This window comes from Homarus americanus, unplaced genomic scaffold (assembly GCF_018991925.1).
Source record: "Homarus americanus isolate GMGI-L3 unplaced genomic scaffold, GMGI_Hamer_2.0 scaffold19318, whole genome shotgun sequence".
In the NCBI taxonomy this organism is placed as follows: domain Eukaryota; kingdom Metazoa; phylum Arthropoda; class Malacostraca; order Decapoda; family Nephropidae; genus Homarus; species Homarus americanus.
The window spans coordinates 2,522,418-2,540,377 of NW_024732238.1; the positions used below are offsets into that span (position 1 = coordinate 2,522,418).

Here is a 17,960-nt window from a genome sequence, read left to right on the forward strand (position 1 = left end):
TAATCATTCAAGATTTAATGCAACATTTAACTCCTATGGTTCTAAATCATAGCTTTATATATTATTTCAGCATCTTTGCTAAGTCAGAATTCTTCATTAATAACAAGGCTTACCCTTAACATCTTCCTCCTCTATAGTCGTACTGGAGTCTGTGCTCTCCTTCACCTGCGAGCCGTCTCCCTTTTTGGTGATGATGGAACGACCTGAGGGTGGTACGCCAAGTGGTAACTCCGTAGGGGTCAGTGGGCCCATGATGGACCCAGGTCATCTTCATTACACCTTCCTTCCAGTGTGGTACTCTGTTATCTGGGCCTCCCATACAACACTCTTCACTCTTATATACTTGCACACACACATACACACACAAACACACTTAACCTCCTCATGCCTACCTGCAGTGTGTGGCCCCCAGCCCCACCTCACTTGAAGCATCGTCCTATGTAACCTTAACATCTCATAAAACAACAAGGAACCTCTTTATAACTTTTGGATCCCAGATGAAAAAATCTTTCCACCTAACCTAACTCATCTCTACAGTGAACACACACTTGTTAAGGCAGAATCTCTTTGTATTCTTTTAAAATTTTCTTCCAAACAAATCCTACATCTTTGAAAATATTACTCCTTGACGACGATGAATAGTAGATGACCCAAGAATATTAACACTGCCTTACACTACTAAATATATAACTCCCTCAATCCTCAACAATCTTTACTCACTATCATCTCTCATCATTACCTCAAGCCCACAAACAGCACTTCTGAAACATTACACACACACACACTCCTCAGTACCCAAGCGATGTAAAGGAAAACAATTCTAAGAGACTAGTAGATTGAATTTGTTGAATACCTAGTTGAGCTATAATATATTCTAGGTAAGGAAGAATATAATAGTAGTTAAACCATCATAACACATTCCAATAAACAATGAGGATCACAAAAAGAGGCAGCAGTTAATATATAAAACAGCATCAGACACAATCAAAAACAATATTCCTTATATGCAACTTGAGCAGACGTAGAGTTTAAAATAATTAATGTTATGCTCCGACACTAAGGTATGATAAAAATAAGACTCATTCAGCAGCACTGTCAGTGTTCTTCAAGCTAGTTCCCAGATGGGTGTTACCTCTCATGTGTCAACTAAGTGTCACACAATATTAAACTTGAAACACTGCACAACACACCAACAACGGCAACATTCACAATCTTATACCTATGTCGGGAGTCTAAAATATGGCCAATGGTCTCAGTCAAAACAGAATGCAATGATCATGCAACAGCATCAGAAATGAACAAGTTATCATGCACAAAACTAATGAATCATTTAGTCTGCCATTATCTGTTTAAAAAATGGATGGCATTGGGATTTTTAAATAGGAGACAAATAATTGCAATAAGCATGAATCTAATTATAATCAGCATTTTATAGTTATGAGTATTTATATGTTCTTATTTATATATATATATATATATATATATATATATATATATATATATATATATATATATATATATATATATATATATATATATATATATATATATATATATATATATATATATATATATATATATATATATATATATATATATATATATATATATATATATATATATATACATATTTAAACAAACAAAAGGTCCTCCATATTAAGTAGGGTTTTATATCTTAACAATCAATCAATTAAGAGATATAGTGACTATATTTACTTATAGAAGATGGCAGTTAATGAAGATAAGACTGTAAGCTATAGCAACACTGATTATGGTCCAAGAAAATAACAGTCTGCAAAGCTATCATGAAAATCAAAGTAAAAAGGCATCAGGCAAAAGGAAATAAATGTTTCATAGCAGAAAAGTTAGCTAGCAAGAAGCCAGCAGTGGTTATTGGCGTGAGAGCCTGGAGAGAGGAGGTGAGGTGAGCACTGACCGCCCACGACGCTCCACAATACAACATCTGATACAACGACCCCAAACAAACCTGATCTAATTTCTCAAAACCTAACCTAGCCTAACCCAGTTTTGGTTCGGGCCATTGTATCATCTGCTGTATGTGGTGGAGGTGGAACGCCGCGGTGTAAAAAAAAAAAATGAAAACTAATCAATCAGCACTCGGCCATCCTTCTCTCTTCTGCTGCTGTTGCTGTTGCCTGGCTGCTTCCTGCACACACCCAAATACAGTACAGGTATATATATATATATATATATATATATATATATATATATATATATATATATATATATATATATATATATATATATATATATATATATATATATATATATATATATATATATATATATATAGTAGTATAAAATTTCTCAAAGGAGCCACTTCAATAAGGCACACTTACAGGTGGCTGCAGCTCTGATAAGGTAACATGGTAAGTGTTGCAGCAATGTGAGGTTTCTTATTCAGGTGATGCTGCCACCCAGACTTCCCTTCACCACATTTACTGTAATATGGGTCACAGCAACAAGTGGTCTTGGTTTTCGGGACAACTGCACCATTAAACACACTGTTGTTTTTACTATTACAAAATATAAGCACTTAAAGACATCATTATAATATGCAGTTGTAACTGTAATAGTGGTGAGATGTTCTTATACCTTATGACACCACTGACTGTGAGGCACTAAGGCTACACAGTGAAGGTGCTGTGATAACTGATGTTCTGTGACTATACTGTACAGTAGTTGTGCTACCCTTGTATTATATGTGTCTTCACCTTACCAAATCATGCTCAGGAATCATCTGGATATAAAAGTTAAAAACCAACTAACATTCTGATGAGCTTCACCTTATACACATCACATGAGGCAGCTCTTGTGACAGGCACTAGACAGGGTCGTCAAGTGACCCCCCTAAAGATCTACAACTCCTGATGATAATGGTACAATATATTTGTACTTTTGTTTACGTCAGAAGACAAACGAATTAATCATGTCTGAATTTTAACTTTGTAACTGAATGATTGTTCCCCAGGTGCAGTCCTTCCCCATGGGTTCAGTGCTGTAGTCAGGTTAACAACTAACAAACACCATTAGATCATTAATGCTAATGTTTAGACTTTCAATCAGAGTTTGGGACAAACACATCCCAGAGAAACAAACCTGACACACCTGCAATACTCACATGACTAGTACTCTCCACCACCAACTGTTGTGCCTTACAGAGGTTTATTTTATATATATACTGTATATATATATATATATATATATATATATATATATATATATATATATATATATATATATATATATATATATATATATATATATATATATATATATATATATGAGCATCAACAAATAGATAAAGTACCGGTAACTTATTTATTTGGTAATATTCAACAATATTCAATGGTATCACCTGGTCTAAATATGCATGAACTAAAACTAAATATCATTAAAACTATTATCAATGTATAGAACATGAAAGATATCACAGGAAGCATTAATTATACACTACAAACATTAAAGAGAGCTAAGACCTGGATGTTCACGTTTATCAACATATTTACAACTATGATATCACCATTAACATAAAGAGCAGAAGTACAAGTCATCACAAGTAATTCTTTCCCTAACACTAAAAAATATATAAATACAGTATACACTTATCATCTTCCTCCTAACACTTATCTTTTTCCCCCTAACACTATTAGCTTACTTGCCATTCACGCAGTCAGTTTGTTCTCCATTACCACCATTGTTTTTCTATCATAAATCCTGTTGTTTACAAATATTCTTCTCAGTGAACTACTGACACATGTGTGGATGAAATCCTCAATACTAATGACTCGTTCAGTAGTTTAAACAAGATGTACTCTTATATATTACTCACCACAGACCCTATCCAGACATGTAACCATCCTCTATATTAGCCTGCCAGTTATTGGCTGTATTAACCATCATATTCAGTTACCATTGACTATACCTGGATATCTAACCATCCTCTTTAGTAATCAGTCTTAGCCCCTTCAACCGACAACATGATGTGAGTCAATGAAGGTTGGCAACTCACCCATCAAGTCCTTCTCTGACAAATATCCACAACTCCTCTACAATTTGACTTTGTTTTTGATAAATCTGGATTATCTTGAGTCCTCCACCTGTGCCGGTCTTTAGGTAATGACTTCTATAATCACTTGTACAGTGCAGGTAATTTTGCTCTTTATAAGTTCATTAATAATTTGGTGTACAGTATTTTGTGTAATTGCTCATTTAATGTGTTATATACATTTATAGTTTTTACAGATGATTGTAATTTTTTCCAGTAATTTTAAGTCTAATGATGATGAGAAATATTGCTGAATATTACCTTATAAATATGTTCTTGTTTATCTTTATAATAGTGTTGATATATGTCTTATTTATATATACCGTATACTGTACCTGACCTGTGTGTGTGTGTGTGTGTGTGTGTGTGTGTGTAATTATGTGTGTGTGTGTGTGTGTGTGTGTGTGTAATTATGTGTTAGTGAGTGCATAGTATGTGAGGTTTAAGTGTAGGTATATAGTATAAGTACTTTAAATATAAATATTGTATATAATGTATAAATATTTGAACCTACTGCCAAGGATGTGGGTTTGAAGTAAAGTGAAGAGTTCCAACGAATTTTCTTGTGTGTATGTTACGGTAAGTGACATCTTCATTATTAGGAAAATAGAATCAGTACATATTCTTCTTTCACAACTCAGTTACTGGTCCAAAAGTACCAACTAGATTGTCTTTTGTTATATTAATGTTTTCATCAGATAATACTTTACACTAAGGTGGGCTCGTTTGTGTGTTTGAAGGCAGCTTTAATGTTCACTACTTAATGCTGGGCTCTGGTATCTAACCTGTTATCCCAATACGTTTAGCCATATTGTATAATTTACATGATTCTCTCTATAAACTGTACCGTAGTCTTTCCTGCCTCTGCTGTCACCCTGTTGACTGTAGTTTAGACGCTGCCTCATGGAACACTGGGGCATTAATAATAAGGGAAACTAGGATATTATTTTCTCTCATACATTTACTTTCAAGAAATGGGGAACAAATGCATGAAATTACATTAGCAAGCATCTCACAAGGGATTCGGTTTGTACAGTGCACAAGTTCAATAGTTTCCATATACTGCAGTTGTAAGTGTTGCAGAATAGACTTAAGTTTCTGGTACTATTTATGAAGCTGGTATCAAGTATCATGTCATGAGAGTTTATTCTTAGAATGAAAACATTACCTTCTGTATCACTTTGGAACCTTGAAAATTTAGCTTGAGAAATATTCAAATCATGCAGATGACACTATCTACATTAGTTTATTAAACTTGTTTCATGCTCCCTCTAATAAAGTTTCCCTCTTGGTTGTGGCCAGTTGATGGTAACACTTGCATGAGAGTCCACACATACCTCATCTTACTTCACTCTCATATCTCAATACTGTACACTACACTGATTGCTAATAAGTAAGGATACTGAAGCTTCCATGATAAATATGTGGACAAACTTCCTGAGGTAATAGTGAGGCTACAGTCATCAGGGTGACAAACTTGCAGGAAGAAAGAGTTGTTGGGTCAAGGTTCTTTCCATTGTTGATAAACCTAACTTTTGACCGAAACAAGTTACTTGATCTCTCTCTCTCTCTCATCAACACCAATAGTGATTCTCTTCCTTCCACTAAAGTATAACTACTTGATATATTACCAGTATTCTTGTTATATGTTTAGCATCCTTTTACATGTATTTATTGTTTTAAATATTTTAAAGCAATTTTTAAACAAACTAAACTAAATCGTCTGTTAAAGCTGCCTTTATCTCTAATATCATTACTGAGTGTTTATGAGGAACTCTACACAATATTTTCATGTTATCAAAACACAAACTGCTGCAATTTTTTTTTAATAAGTTACATACTTAATAAATCCTGGCAATATGAAAAATATTACACCTTCTGTCTAAATATGCTTTAATTGATGTCTGTTGAAAATATGTATCTATCAGTTTTCAAGTGTAATGGAATAATATAGAGTAACATTAAGACACATTATGAGAGTCAGAATAAATCACATAAGAATATATTAACCCCTTGAATCCGGGGTCCTCTGAGCTGAATAACATAGTCTGGAATTAAAAGTGGCATCCCCATAGTGAAGGGGTTAAGCAACAATATAACCTTCTCTCACTGCCTCACACGAGGCAACAGAGTGACACTGTCAGTTGCAAGTTTCTCATCGTATCCAAAATATACTTACTACCTGCATTACTGTCTTATTACCAAATAAATACAGTGAGTTCTGCTATAATGCGTGTTTTGATAACGCGAATTTGCTCTAACGCGATTTATGAATAGAGGAACGATACTTGTATAACGCGAACGCTTGTTTGCTGTAACGTGATTTTTGCTTACTATTTCTCCAATTTTGTGGTATTAACTGTGAATATGGTAAAGAAGAATATCTCCAAGAAGCGTTCTGGTGATCGAATTCCCGGTGATGATCGTAAAAGAAAGGATATAACACTTGAAGAGAAGCTCGATGTTATCAACCTCAAAATCACCCTTCTCCCCCATCAAGTTATATTCATATTTTTTCAAGGTAAAGTGTTACATTTATTGCATGATTTCATTATTAGATATGAATGTAACATTTATTTAGACTGTGCTATCCTTTGTGTTAGGCTAACTACTAATTTTTTTTCGATTTCGAGTAGTAATCTGCACCTAACCCTATTTTCTCCATAAGCCCTGTTATTTCTATTACGCGATTTTCTATAACACGATATTTTACAAGAACACAACTATCGCGTTATAGCAGAACTGACTGTATGTGAAATGTTTGATGAAAAATCTAAAGAAATTTCTGTCTGATGAGTAGCTATGGAATACTGAGAAGAGAAATATGAGCAGACAGTTGGGCAAAGACTCGCAAGAGCAGATGAATAAAGACATTGCCACAGTTGCCCTCCTATAATACTGTACTAGTACTGTAGTGTATATAATTTTTTTTTAGCACAATTATGAAAATTGGGTGAGATATGGACAAGCTGGTTGAGTTTACTGAAAATCTTTCCGACTTTAGTTTGAAAAAAGTGATCTAAATCTAACTGCACCCAAATTTCTTTAAATAAATTCAATAAACAGCATAAATTACTTTTTTAAGCTGTAAATATATTTTAAAAGCCAAAACAGAGAGAAAATTTGGACCGAATTCATGAAATATATTGATTTTTCAGTTTTTAGACAGTTGATATTGATGATCATTATCCTTCACCCCTGACACACATTTACAACTAAACAGACAGTTCTTCAATATTTTCTTGTGCACTTTGACAAAAATGTTTAAAGACATGATTTTTGTGTTCATATTATTACATATGTCTTCATTTCCTCTCTACTAATATCTTCCAGTTTGAAAAAAAATGGTAAAAATTTCTATCTTTTTCAAATTTCACACTAAGGTTCTCCCAATGTACTTTTTAAGGATCTGGATAAAAAAATATCAAATCTGAATATGTAATTACTGTTAATTAATGACCCTTGGAATAACTACAATGGTTTACTTTACCCTGTAAATTCTAGACGAAATTATTGTAAGTTTTCTCATAAATACAAACTGACTGAAACATTTTACAGCATTAGTTTAACTTTCCAGACAAAAAGTGTTTGATTCTTTAACCCCTTAAGTACAGGTTCCCATCTGAGCTGAATAAAATAATCTGGTGTTAGGCAAATACAGGTATACTGTACATTAAAAATGACATTCCCATAGTGAAAGGGCCAAGTTGGGTTCTTGGCCAACATAATGGAACCATATTTTTATTCTCACTATTGTGTTTATTTACTGACAGTGTTGGGACCCTTCACAGGCAGAAAATGTATCACCAATATTCTTAAAACCTGAACAATAAAGTTTCTGAGGATCTTACTGTAGTGTTCATCTCATCACTAAACTGTCCTGGATTTTCTCATCTGGTATCTAATGATAAGAGTTTATTCAGTGCTGATACTGTACTACAATGACTTCTGTCATTACAGAAAAGAAATTGTCTAATAATTACCAACAAAATGGACTCTGGTTTACAAGTACAGGACCGTTACTGTACCTGTACTTATATTACATGCAAGATAACCAGATGACCATTCAATAATTTTTTTGGTAATAGTGAGACTAGATGACTAGATTATCTCCCAAAAAGTAAAATACTGTGCAACATATATTTACAGTTGCATAAATTCCTCAATGTGAGCAAACCAACTTATCATGCAGTTTCATTACTTTCAAATTTCTTAGATTATATCTTAAATACAAATTCACTAAAGGAATTCTAATGCCAACATATTTCTTATATATATATATATATATATCACAGCATTAATTTTTTTCTCAGAACATTATTAATTTGTTAAATAGGCAGAAAGATCAGTTAGATTTATAAGACATTAACCAAATCACAAGGCAGTAGACTAGTGGCTGCGATCAACAGTGAACGGAGAGGCAAAAGACTACCTAACCCTCTGTTGACATTCTTCACTCTGTGTCAAGATTAAATTATCAAACATCTTCAACAACCTGCAAATGTGATGCTGCACAAATTAAATTTCTGAGATAAAATTCTGCTAGTGTCACTCTGCCCTGAATGTGAGGAAAAGATGCTGATATAACTACTAAAATAAATACTAATATATCACTCCATCACACACCTTAAGGTTAGTTATAGCAGCTGTGTGAAAATAACAAGTGTAAGAGTGTACCATGCAGTAGTTAGTGTTATGTACATGGGTAACATGAGTCAATGTTTATGGTACATTTCATTGTAGGTTACTTAATATTATAATTAGAAATTCTAAATCAAAAACAAAATTAATAATAAACAAAACTAGCACAGAAATGCAACTTAGTATGAGTTTGTGCAATAAAAAATTTCATTCCAAAGAGATGACTCAAAATCAAATAAAACAAAAGACAACCAGAAGCATCGCAGTGCCGGAACGGGCTTACCACTTTCTAGGAGAGAGGACATCATATGTGCCATGGGTTTTACCACAAGACGGGAGAGGAGAAGAAGATAGAGTGGTATTAGGAACATACGCCATCACCAATGTGCAACTTATACCCTAAATATTAGGTGTTGGGGACGGGCAGAACAAGGGAGGGTAGTTTAGGAGGCTAGCACTGGCAGACCTTTTAACATTTAATAGTGGAACATTTCTGCAGTATAAAATGGGACATTAGTAATACCTAAAATGAAAAGATTTACCACTGTTAAATACTGTACACTTACATTAACAGTACTGTACTGTGCTGTACGTGCTGTTGCACATCAACTTAACTCTAACACCAAGGGAAATAGTTATTAAGGGGCTGTGTATCACAAAAGGTCTACCTGCTGACTGAAATGAAGGACTTGCAGAGTTAATGACATAAACTGTGGTACAATATACTGTATATCTGAGGGGCTGACAACTAAAACAAGGTGAACAAAGTTTCTTTAACTTGGATATGAAGGAATTATTAATCTAATAAAATAAACAAAATAAAAAATATCTGTTATATCACAATTACATGAATTAATATATAATTGGTTTTGATTAATTAATAAAATCATCTTGATTAAAGTATCGAAAATTCAAAAAGAAAAATACAAAACTCTTCATTAGTAATTGGGGCATTTTAAATTTGATGATATAATTAATGATAATATTACCAGATGTAAATACTGCATTATAAATCTTATCATATAATTGAAAATACAGCTGTTGTTATACTGAGGATGAATTATACATGTATTAGTTATACTTACTATACAGAATTACATATACAAAGTACAGATAAGAAAACCAAGTAGTTTAGGTAGGAAGGACGAGGGAGGAGGTGAGAGGAGGAAGCTTCAATTCTCAATGGCCCGTATAAGCTGGACTACAACTGAGGTACTGTACTGTACAAGCCTCTAAACTAAAAATAAGAACCGTTCGTCTGAGGGCAACCATCCTTCACAGCTTATCCGTTTGGTACTTTAAGAATTCAAGCCTAAGTGATCACTCTTTATGACTGAAAACTTTTGAACGAAACACTGTGAGAATCATTCTGAAGGCCAAATCCACTAAGTAATGCAACTGCCTTACTACTCTACAGCACAAACAGCAAGTTTCTGGCAGTACTGTGGATACCAAGTACTTCACGCACCTTTAACTCAAATAAACGCACTCGTAAAAAATAAAAAATAAATTATAATCTGATAAAACCATCATTGTTGTGTGTCTTTTGCACTAAAATACTAAATAAAGCCAGTGTATCGCTTAACATCAAATCTGTCAGCCTAGGTGAGTGAACTAAAAGAAAAAATATCTGTTGGGTGTGGTCGATACGTGCGGCAGTACTTGAGACCCACAGCAGCAGCCATCAACCATTGCTGTGTCTATCATGCATTAACTTTCATCATGTAGCTGTGAGTTAACTGGAGAGTAACAGGATGTGCAACTGAGGCCAAGGGTATAACCTTTCATTGTATCTCTCTTAATATTGATTTACGAGTTACAAAGAAAGTTCTCTCCAAAGACTAACATTGCAGATCGGGTTACAATAGACAGTTAGAACAAGAGGCCATCTTAGTTATTAGTTATCAGATTCCACGTCAGACTAAGAAAATATTGACAAAGCTTATCTTATATAACATAGCATAAATATTATACTTTAAGTGGACATATCTAGCAGTAAGATTACGTAGTACATAAATACTAATTCATAAATAACCAAACAATTGACTGAGAATGATCAGCAATATCTATCTTGGTTATATAAAGAAAGTAATAATAATAATAATATGTAGAAAATTCCACTGCACTAAACAATCAAACTTTTTTTTATATCAATGAAATATAACACAAAATGATGAGAAAGATATAACAGTCATTAATATTAGTATTCAATTATACTGCACATGAAAACTGAAGAACAGAACATATCTGTGTAGCATGAAGCAGCACACTGGAGCCTTAGTTTATAATTCTCATAAATTGCATTGCTTACAACTCATATAACAACAATAATAAGTTGACTTGTGGCTAATAAATACCACAAGGGTAATGAAAAATTGTTTACTGATGGTTTAGAAATTTAAAAAACTTATATATTACAGATAAAACTCCTGTGTTGTTCATGATACACACTTTATGCCTACAATACATTATCAGCTATCTAAGCGATTTAATAGAATATTACTTTATGCAATAGTCATAACACTATAATTGAAATACTTTTAAAGGGAAAATTAAATGACATTCTTGCCGCTTAGCTACAGTGCATGAGCAAACTTCACAATATTTCAACTGTAAATATTTCTCAAGAATCTCTATAACTTGATGCAAAATGTCATGACACAAAAATAAAATATATAAAGAATAAATTTGGCTAATAAAAAACCAATGCATTAATAAAATTGTAAGTAAAGAAATCTAAGAAATTCTCACCTTTTCAGTAGTTAGAGATAAAAAAATGAAGAGCATTCTATATGGCAACATGAACAGTGAGAAGAACAACACCACCATCAGCAACACTTACACCGAGGATGAACCAACCAACACAAACAAATAAACAAACAGCAACAGCCCTAAAAAATCTGTACTGCAATAATAACAACGCATAATGCTCACTACATCATGTCATACCAAAAATTATCATCTTATTACTTACTGGGTAATTATTCTTTATGCCAATAGCTTTATCTAACACAAGGGAGTTTATTTTTTAACTTTACTTCCCCCCAAAAAAATTTTGAAATATTTCTCTACACCAATTAGTTCTCTTGACTTATCTACATTACAAATATATTTCACCAGCTGCTGGGAAGAATTGCTTAGAAAACAAAAAGTGAATAACATCGAGGGTTTGTGACAACTTTATGCCTGGAAAAATATAGTGTAAATTTTTGGTTAATATTATCACTGATGACTATAATTAATTGGTGGTAGGGATTTTTTTGAGCTTCTCGGGCATAATGTAACTTGACTTTTCATATCTAACTTGAAAGAAACAAAAGAGCATCAGGATAATACCATATTTACATTCTACATTATCAGTACCGTACATATAATTTCTAATACTGACATGATGGAGGGGGGGTTCCTTCATACAAACTATAATGATATAACATCAATGATTCATTATACATTACCCTTTATGGTAAATTTCTATAACAAATGGGGATCTTTTTAATAAATGTTGAGGCTATCAAAGCAACTGGTAAAATACATAATTCTATAAAAAGTACTAAATAAATTTGAGAATCCTTAAGCAGCAGGTTATTCTTAGGGCTTCATAATGCACCACTGAACATACTTGAATTGTCTAAGTCAAGCTGCGACTGTTTTGGTCACCCACCAGAGCCGATAAAGGCACATACCATAGTCTCTAGGCAATGAACACCATCAACAAGATTACATCCCAGAATTTCAAGATATGGAAAAAAAAATACAAACTACAGGCGCGGAATCATTGCATTAGGCTTAGGGGTATTGCTATCTGGCGCAACCGTACGATTAACTGTACGTAATTAGGCTAAAACAGTGTATAATTCATCTACAAATTCACATAAGTTGAATATCATTATACCTATCAAGTGATACAATAAAGAGTTCAGTTACCCAGCTCTTCTAACACTGGTACTGTACATTATACCCCTAAACCTCAACGGACAGTGATGGTCAGTGCTAGCAAATCATGGCAATAACTGTTTTCTCTCTGGATCTAGAGTCTTTAACAACACTGTAAATAATGAATAGAATTAAAGTTAGACAATCATTGCACAAGCAGTGACCTATACACACAGTCCCTGTATGTCTAAACATTATATACCGTGTACCAGTGGCATTAGCTGTTGACCCGACTCCTTTACTCCCCACAAAGAAATAATTCACTCTCTCTGTTAGTCACTGATATCTGAACATGAATGAGTACATTTGTAAATGTATGGATGTCTATACAAAGAACAGTGTACGTATGAAATATTAACCTCTTGTGTATGGGGCCTCCTCTGAGCTGAATAAAATCATCTGGTGTTAGCCAAATAAAATATTAAAAGTGGCATCCCCTTAGTGAATCAGTTAATCAAACTATAGATTTATATATGAGTGTAGGTACCATATGTATGTATGTATCATATATGCACTTGATTCAAGAATACAGTATAAGTTACACAACTTGAATAAGGACGATGCTGATCAGCAATATATGTTTTTGCAAAACTTTCCAGACTTGCACAGTCAAAATCTTCATTGACAAAGTTATTCCAATAGATAAAGCCACAATGAAGTTAAATGGGCAAATAAAAAAAAAACTGAAAAAATTATGCAATGTTTTAATGCTCCTGACATTAATGTGAGGGCTGGAAATTCACACAATGTTTTCATAAATCTACTGTATTCTTATTTTGCTATACAGTCACTTATAAAGTATAACTTGAGATGCAAAAAATAAAAAAAATTAAAATTTCTCACTGTTGCACCACCAATGAATACTGAAAAGTCATTCTCTATACAGGATGGAGCTCCAACTCATTTTGCCAACGATGTGTTAAATATTAAAAACAATCCCACACAATGGGTTGGTTACCACAGGCACACTGAGTGACCTTCTTGAGGCACACTGAGTGACATTCCTGTTCTCCAGATGAACATGTTTTATGGGAAACAATTAAATTAAAAGTATAAACAACCCTTAGTTCCTTGTGTATGGGGTCTCCTTTGTCCTGAATAAAATCTTCTGGCATTGTAGTAATATTATCATTAATCAGTTTCTAACCCTGACTGTGGGTGTGCGGATTTATGCAATTGGTCTGTCCATCGTCTGTCAACTAGTGTGTGTGTGTGTTTTTCCTTAGATAAGATTAAGGTCTCTGATATAATGAAACTGTTTATGTATTGTACTGGTTGAAATAATGAGGCTGTTTATATACTCTTATCATCTACTTAAGTATTATAACTGAAACAAAATATTGAAACAACCAATTAGATGTTTACCTAAGGTACAGTCACCCACAAAAGTCCTGTCACCTCTCCTACTGAACTATGAACCTGAGATTCAGACTCGTGAACCCAAAGCAATAGACACTGATACACTGTTCTGTCCATAAATGCTTCGAATTTGCGAGTCTGAATTTTGGTGTTTATGGTTCAAGTGGAGAGGCAGCAGGACATTTGTGGGTGCCAGTACCTATCTCCGGTGATTAATTTCTGGAATGCTAATTACAGATTCCTTAATCTACCTAATCTAGTTAATTAAATGAACTTGACGAAAAGATGAATGAGCTGAGGAAACAACTGATCAATGCACAATAATTTTCATGGGATAAATGATTATATGAGGATATAGTTGGGTATTTGTGTACCTCATTCACATTCAAAACATTCAAAGAAGGATATAGTGTATGATTACTGTAGTGTCAGACAGACCATGAAGGTAGAGATAATACCTTCACTTTCATGTATATGTACTTTGTCTTCAACTCTTACACCCAATACAGTGGCTGGAGCATTTTGTGAGATGTGGCAACCCTGTGGCCTTAAGGAACATTACCATAGTAGCCAAACTAAGAATGCCAGATAAACATTCCACAGAGTTGCCACATATCACAAAATGCACCAGCTACTGTATCAGGTGTAAATGCAGGCAGACTGTACTCTTGTTTCCTCTGGTATCCAATATAATACAAGTTTTAAGCAACTTTGTAAGCTATGAGCTGCTACTATTGAGTATTCCTATACCCTCAATGTTACGGTAAGTGAAATTTCTCCATTTTGCTTCGGAGAAATAAAACTTCAACAAATATTATTCATCGCCAAAACAACAAATTTATCATTAAAAATTCTGTGCAAAGAAGAAGTGATGAGGAGGGAGAGGGTAGTGGGGTGGGGGGTGTTGAGCCAGGGACTGTGGGGAGACTGATGCAGCTCTGCCTTTATGTGTGTGGCGGGAAACAAATGACGTTATTTATTAAAGAAGACTGATATATTACACTGTATAGAGTGCTGAATAGGTTATAAACTGTATAATTTAGGACTGAATAAAAGAGGACTTAACAGGTGTATGATGCTTGGGTATAACAGGTATGTAATTAAGCTTTGAAAATCCTAATGACTTGTTTTAAAGATTAACTTATTTTGTTCACCCATTTTAAGTCATTAATTTCTACACTTTCATTAAAACCGGGCAGAAAGATTTATTTGCCAATTCCATAAGAGTTTTAAAAAATATTGTAAGGCAATGAATAAACAGCTATTTACCGATTTTAATTACTTTGAAATAAATGTTTGATCTTATATTGTTACGCCTTAATTCCTAGCTTGTAGTCATAAAAAATAGTCAACATTACACTTAGAAAAAATATCATGTGCATAATTAATGGCTTCAATATCTAGTGCAAAAAAGGCCATTGTAAATTAATATTCACTCCAATAATTACTGATCTGACAGCTAATGCCATTGAAACCTTTGGTACACTCACACGACACAAATGTTGAGGATATAATGGGCATTCCTTCCTGGACTGCAGTGGTACCCTTGGGTTATCAGCACTTGCACTCTCTCACAGCGATCACCTTAGCACTCTTCTGAACTACAAGGGTCATCATTATATTTGATGCATGGAAAGATAATTTGCATCTTATTTTAATCCAAAATATTCTATTATCACATTAGATGAAATTACCAAGAACGGTTTCATTGCCTCTCAAGTCTAACTTTGGCAAAGTTATCCTCTGCAGTAATGTTTTTTTTCTATTTGGAACAAATGACAATATACTGTACAGTCTGTGTATAAAAAAAAAATATAAGTGTTATTTCAAGATTATTATCTATAACTTTTGTCATAATTACTTAAAAGAGTCTTTGAAGTTTTGTGTCAGTAATAGCAAGGGTTGCACTTCCAAGAGAATTACGTTATAGGCATCAATAAAAGCTACTGTGATGTACTGCAGCGTGTAGCCCGGAGCACCGCCACCACCTCACACGTCACAGTGTTCACTTCCTGTCGATCCCGCACGAAATGACTCACAACGTGTAAACGTGGTCGTGGTGTCCGAGGCTCAAGAATGCAGTAGCTCAATAACATAAATATATTACAAGGAAAACACCTGTGGAAATATCACATTGAACATGGTAGATGTAACTTTTAAGTTGAGGGAGTTAAGATCAGTGTTTATCTATTAACACAAGAGAATGAAGTCTTTAGATTGAGGGAAATTATAACAAGTATTATCTATTATATTTTTACCTGTTTGTTCAATTATTTACAAAAATGAGCTTTAAGAAACTGCTACAAATATGTAAGTTAAGTCAGTAGTACACACATACTTGTAAATACAACCCATTAAGTTTATGTTTTAAGCTACACATTTTTATCTACACAACAACACCAATCAAATGAAGACACTAGAGAGCTACACACACACATGAACAAAGAAAAATGTGAAAAAGTGGCAACAGGTTTAACAGTTATCTGATATGTGTATTAGTTTTACCGTCAAAGTTATGAAAAATACAACTTGTGTAGGAGTTTATTTGTGTAAGATGTAAACTTTATAAAATTCTAAAACAAAAGAGCTGACTTTATTAAAATATGAAGATATAATCAAAATTCTTATGTTTAAAATATTATTGTTATTATTGTTATGTCTCTTTCACTTTTATCTCTACTTCAGGCAACAAGTTTTCATTAACGTTAATTTTTCAAAACAAAAGTTATTCATATACAAGACGCTACAGTGAGTGACTACAGTCCAGTGACTGATCATCGGCCAACCCAGGTGATGTAGCTTGTCACTGTTGTGTTTCTATTTATTTATCTTTACCATATGATGAGGAACATGGCAGTCAGCACAGCTACTGTTATGTACTACAATAGTTAAAGAAACCATACAGAAGCAAGATGGACTTATGAGATGATATTATATACCCTATACAGTATACAGTACTTTATTTGGCTGGTGTGACACTAGTGCCTTATTTGGCTACTGTGACACTAGTGCCTTATTTGGCTACTGTGACACTAGTGCCTTATTTAGCTACTGTGACACTAGTGCCTTATTTGGCTACAGTGACACTAGTGCCTTATTTGGCTGGTGTGACACTAGTGCCTTATTTGGCTGGTGTGACACTAGTGCCTTATTTGGCTACTGTGACACTAGTGCCTTATTTAGCTGGTGTGACACTAGTGCCTCATTTAGAAGACATGATACTAGTTCCTTGTATGGCTGTCCTGACACCAATTTGTTATATGGCTGATATAACCACAAACACGCATAATAGTAATAACTGATATTTAGTCAATTTTACCAAGGGTTGCCAACAAAGCTAATGAGATGCTTATTGCCAGTAAATACTTATGTCAATGTCTCTCTAAGAGTATACTATAACATCACCATCACCATTTTAGAGCCATTTTCCATGCTTGCTTGGGTTAACAACACAGTAATAACTTGGCTCTAAAAAATACAACTTAGCTATTGCCAGCTAATGAGTTATATGTTTTAATCTAACGTTTGATGGTTTGTGATTTATTAATAATTTGATGCAATCAAGTAGTGTGAGTCACCTACACCAGCCTTGTGAAATGTGTTGTGTCCCACCTGCTAGTAATTCACAAGTCATGAAAGTGAAATTTATAAGATGATGTCCTGTTTAACCTGACTTGCCTCTGCAATGTTCCATCAAATTGGTGTTACATTACTGATAACTTGATGGGTTATTTGTCTGTGCCTTAGTCGACATAGCACTTGAAGCGTGAACATAGGGGTTTCTGTCTATTTTCTACAGTAGAGGCCATGAGTAGAATGACCACAAGCCATCAGGGCAGATACACTGATAATTCATAGTTTGACAAGGATCATGACCCAGAGGAGTGCAAAAATGTGACATAAGGAGAAGGAGGAGTGCTCATACCAGTGGCCCCAAATTCCTCCTTCTAACCAGTCT

The 17,960-nt window shown here is 33.9% G+C and overlaps 1 protein-coding gene across 1 annotated transcript in view; it reads right to left on the reverse strand.

The window, feature by feature from the left end:
* LOC121868300 (calcium/calmodulin-dependent protein kinase type II alpha chain-like) overlaps window positions 1-17,960 on the reverse strand; it is a 204,551-nt gene that overhangs the window by 39,897 nt on the left and 146,694 nt on the right. Inside the window, 2 exon segments of the mRNA XM_042368752.1 lie at window positions 114-203; window positions 8,994-8,999. Coding sequence (XP_042224686.1) covers window positions 114-203; window positions 8,994-8,999 — 96 coding nt within the window.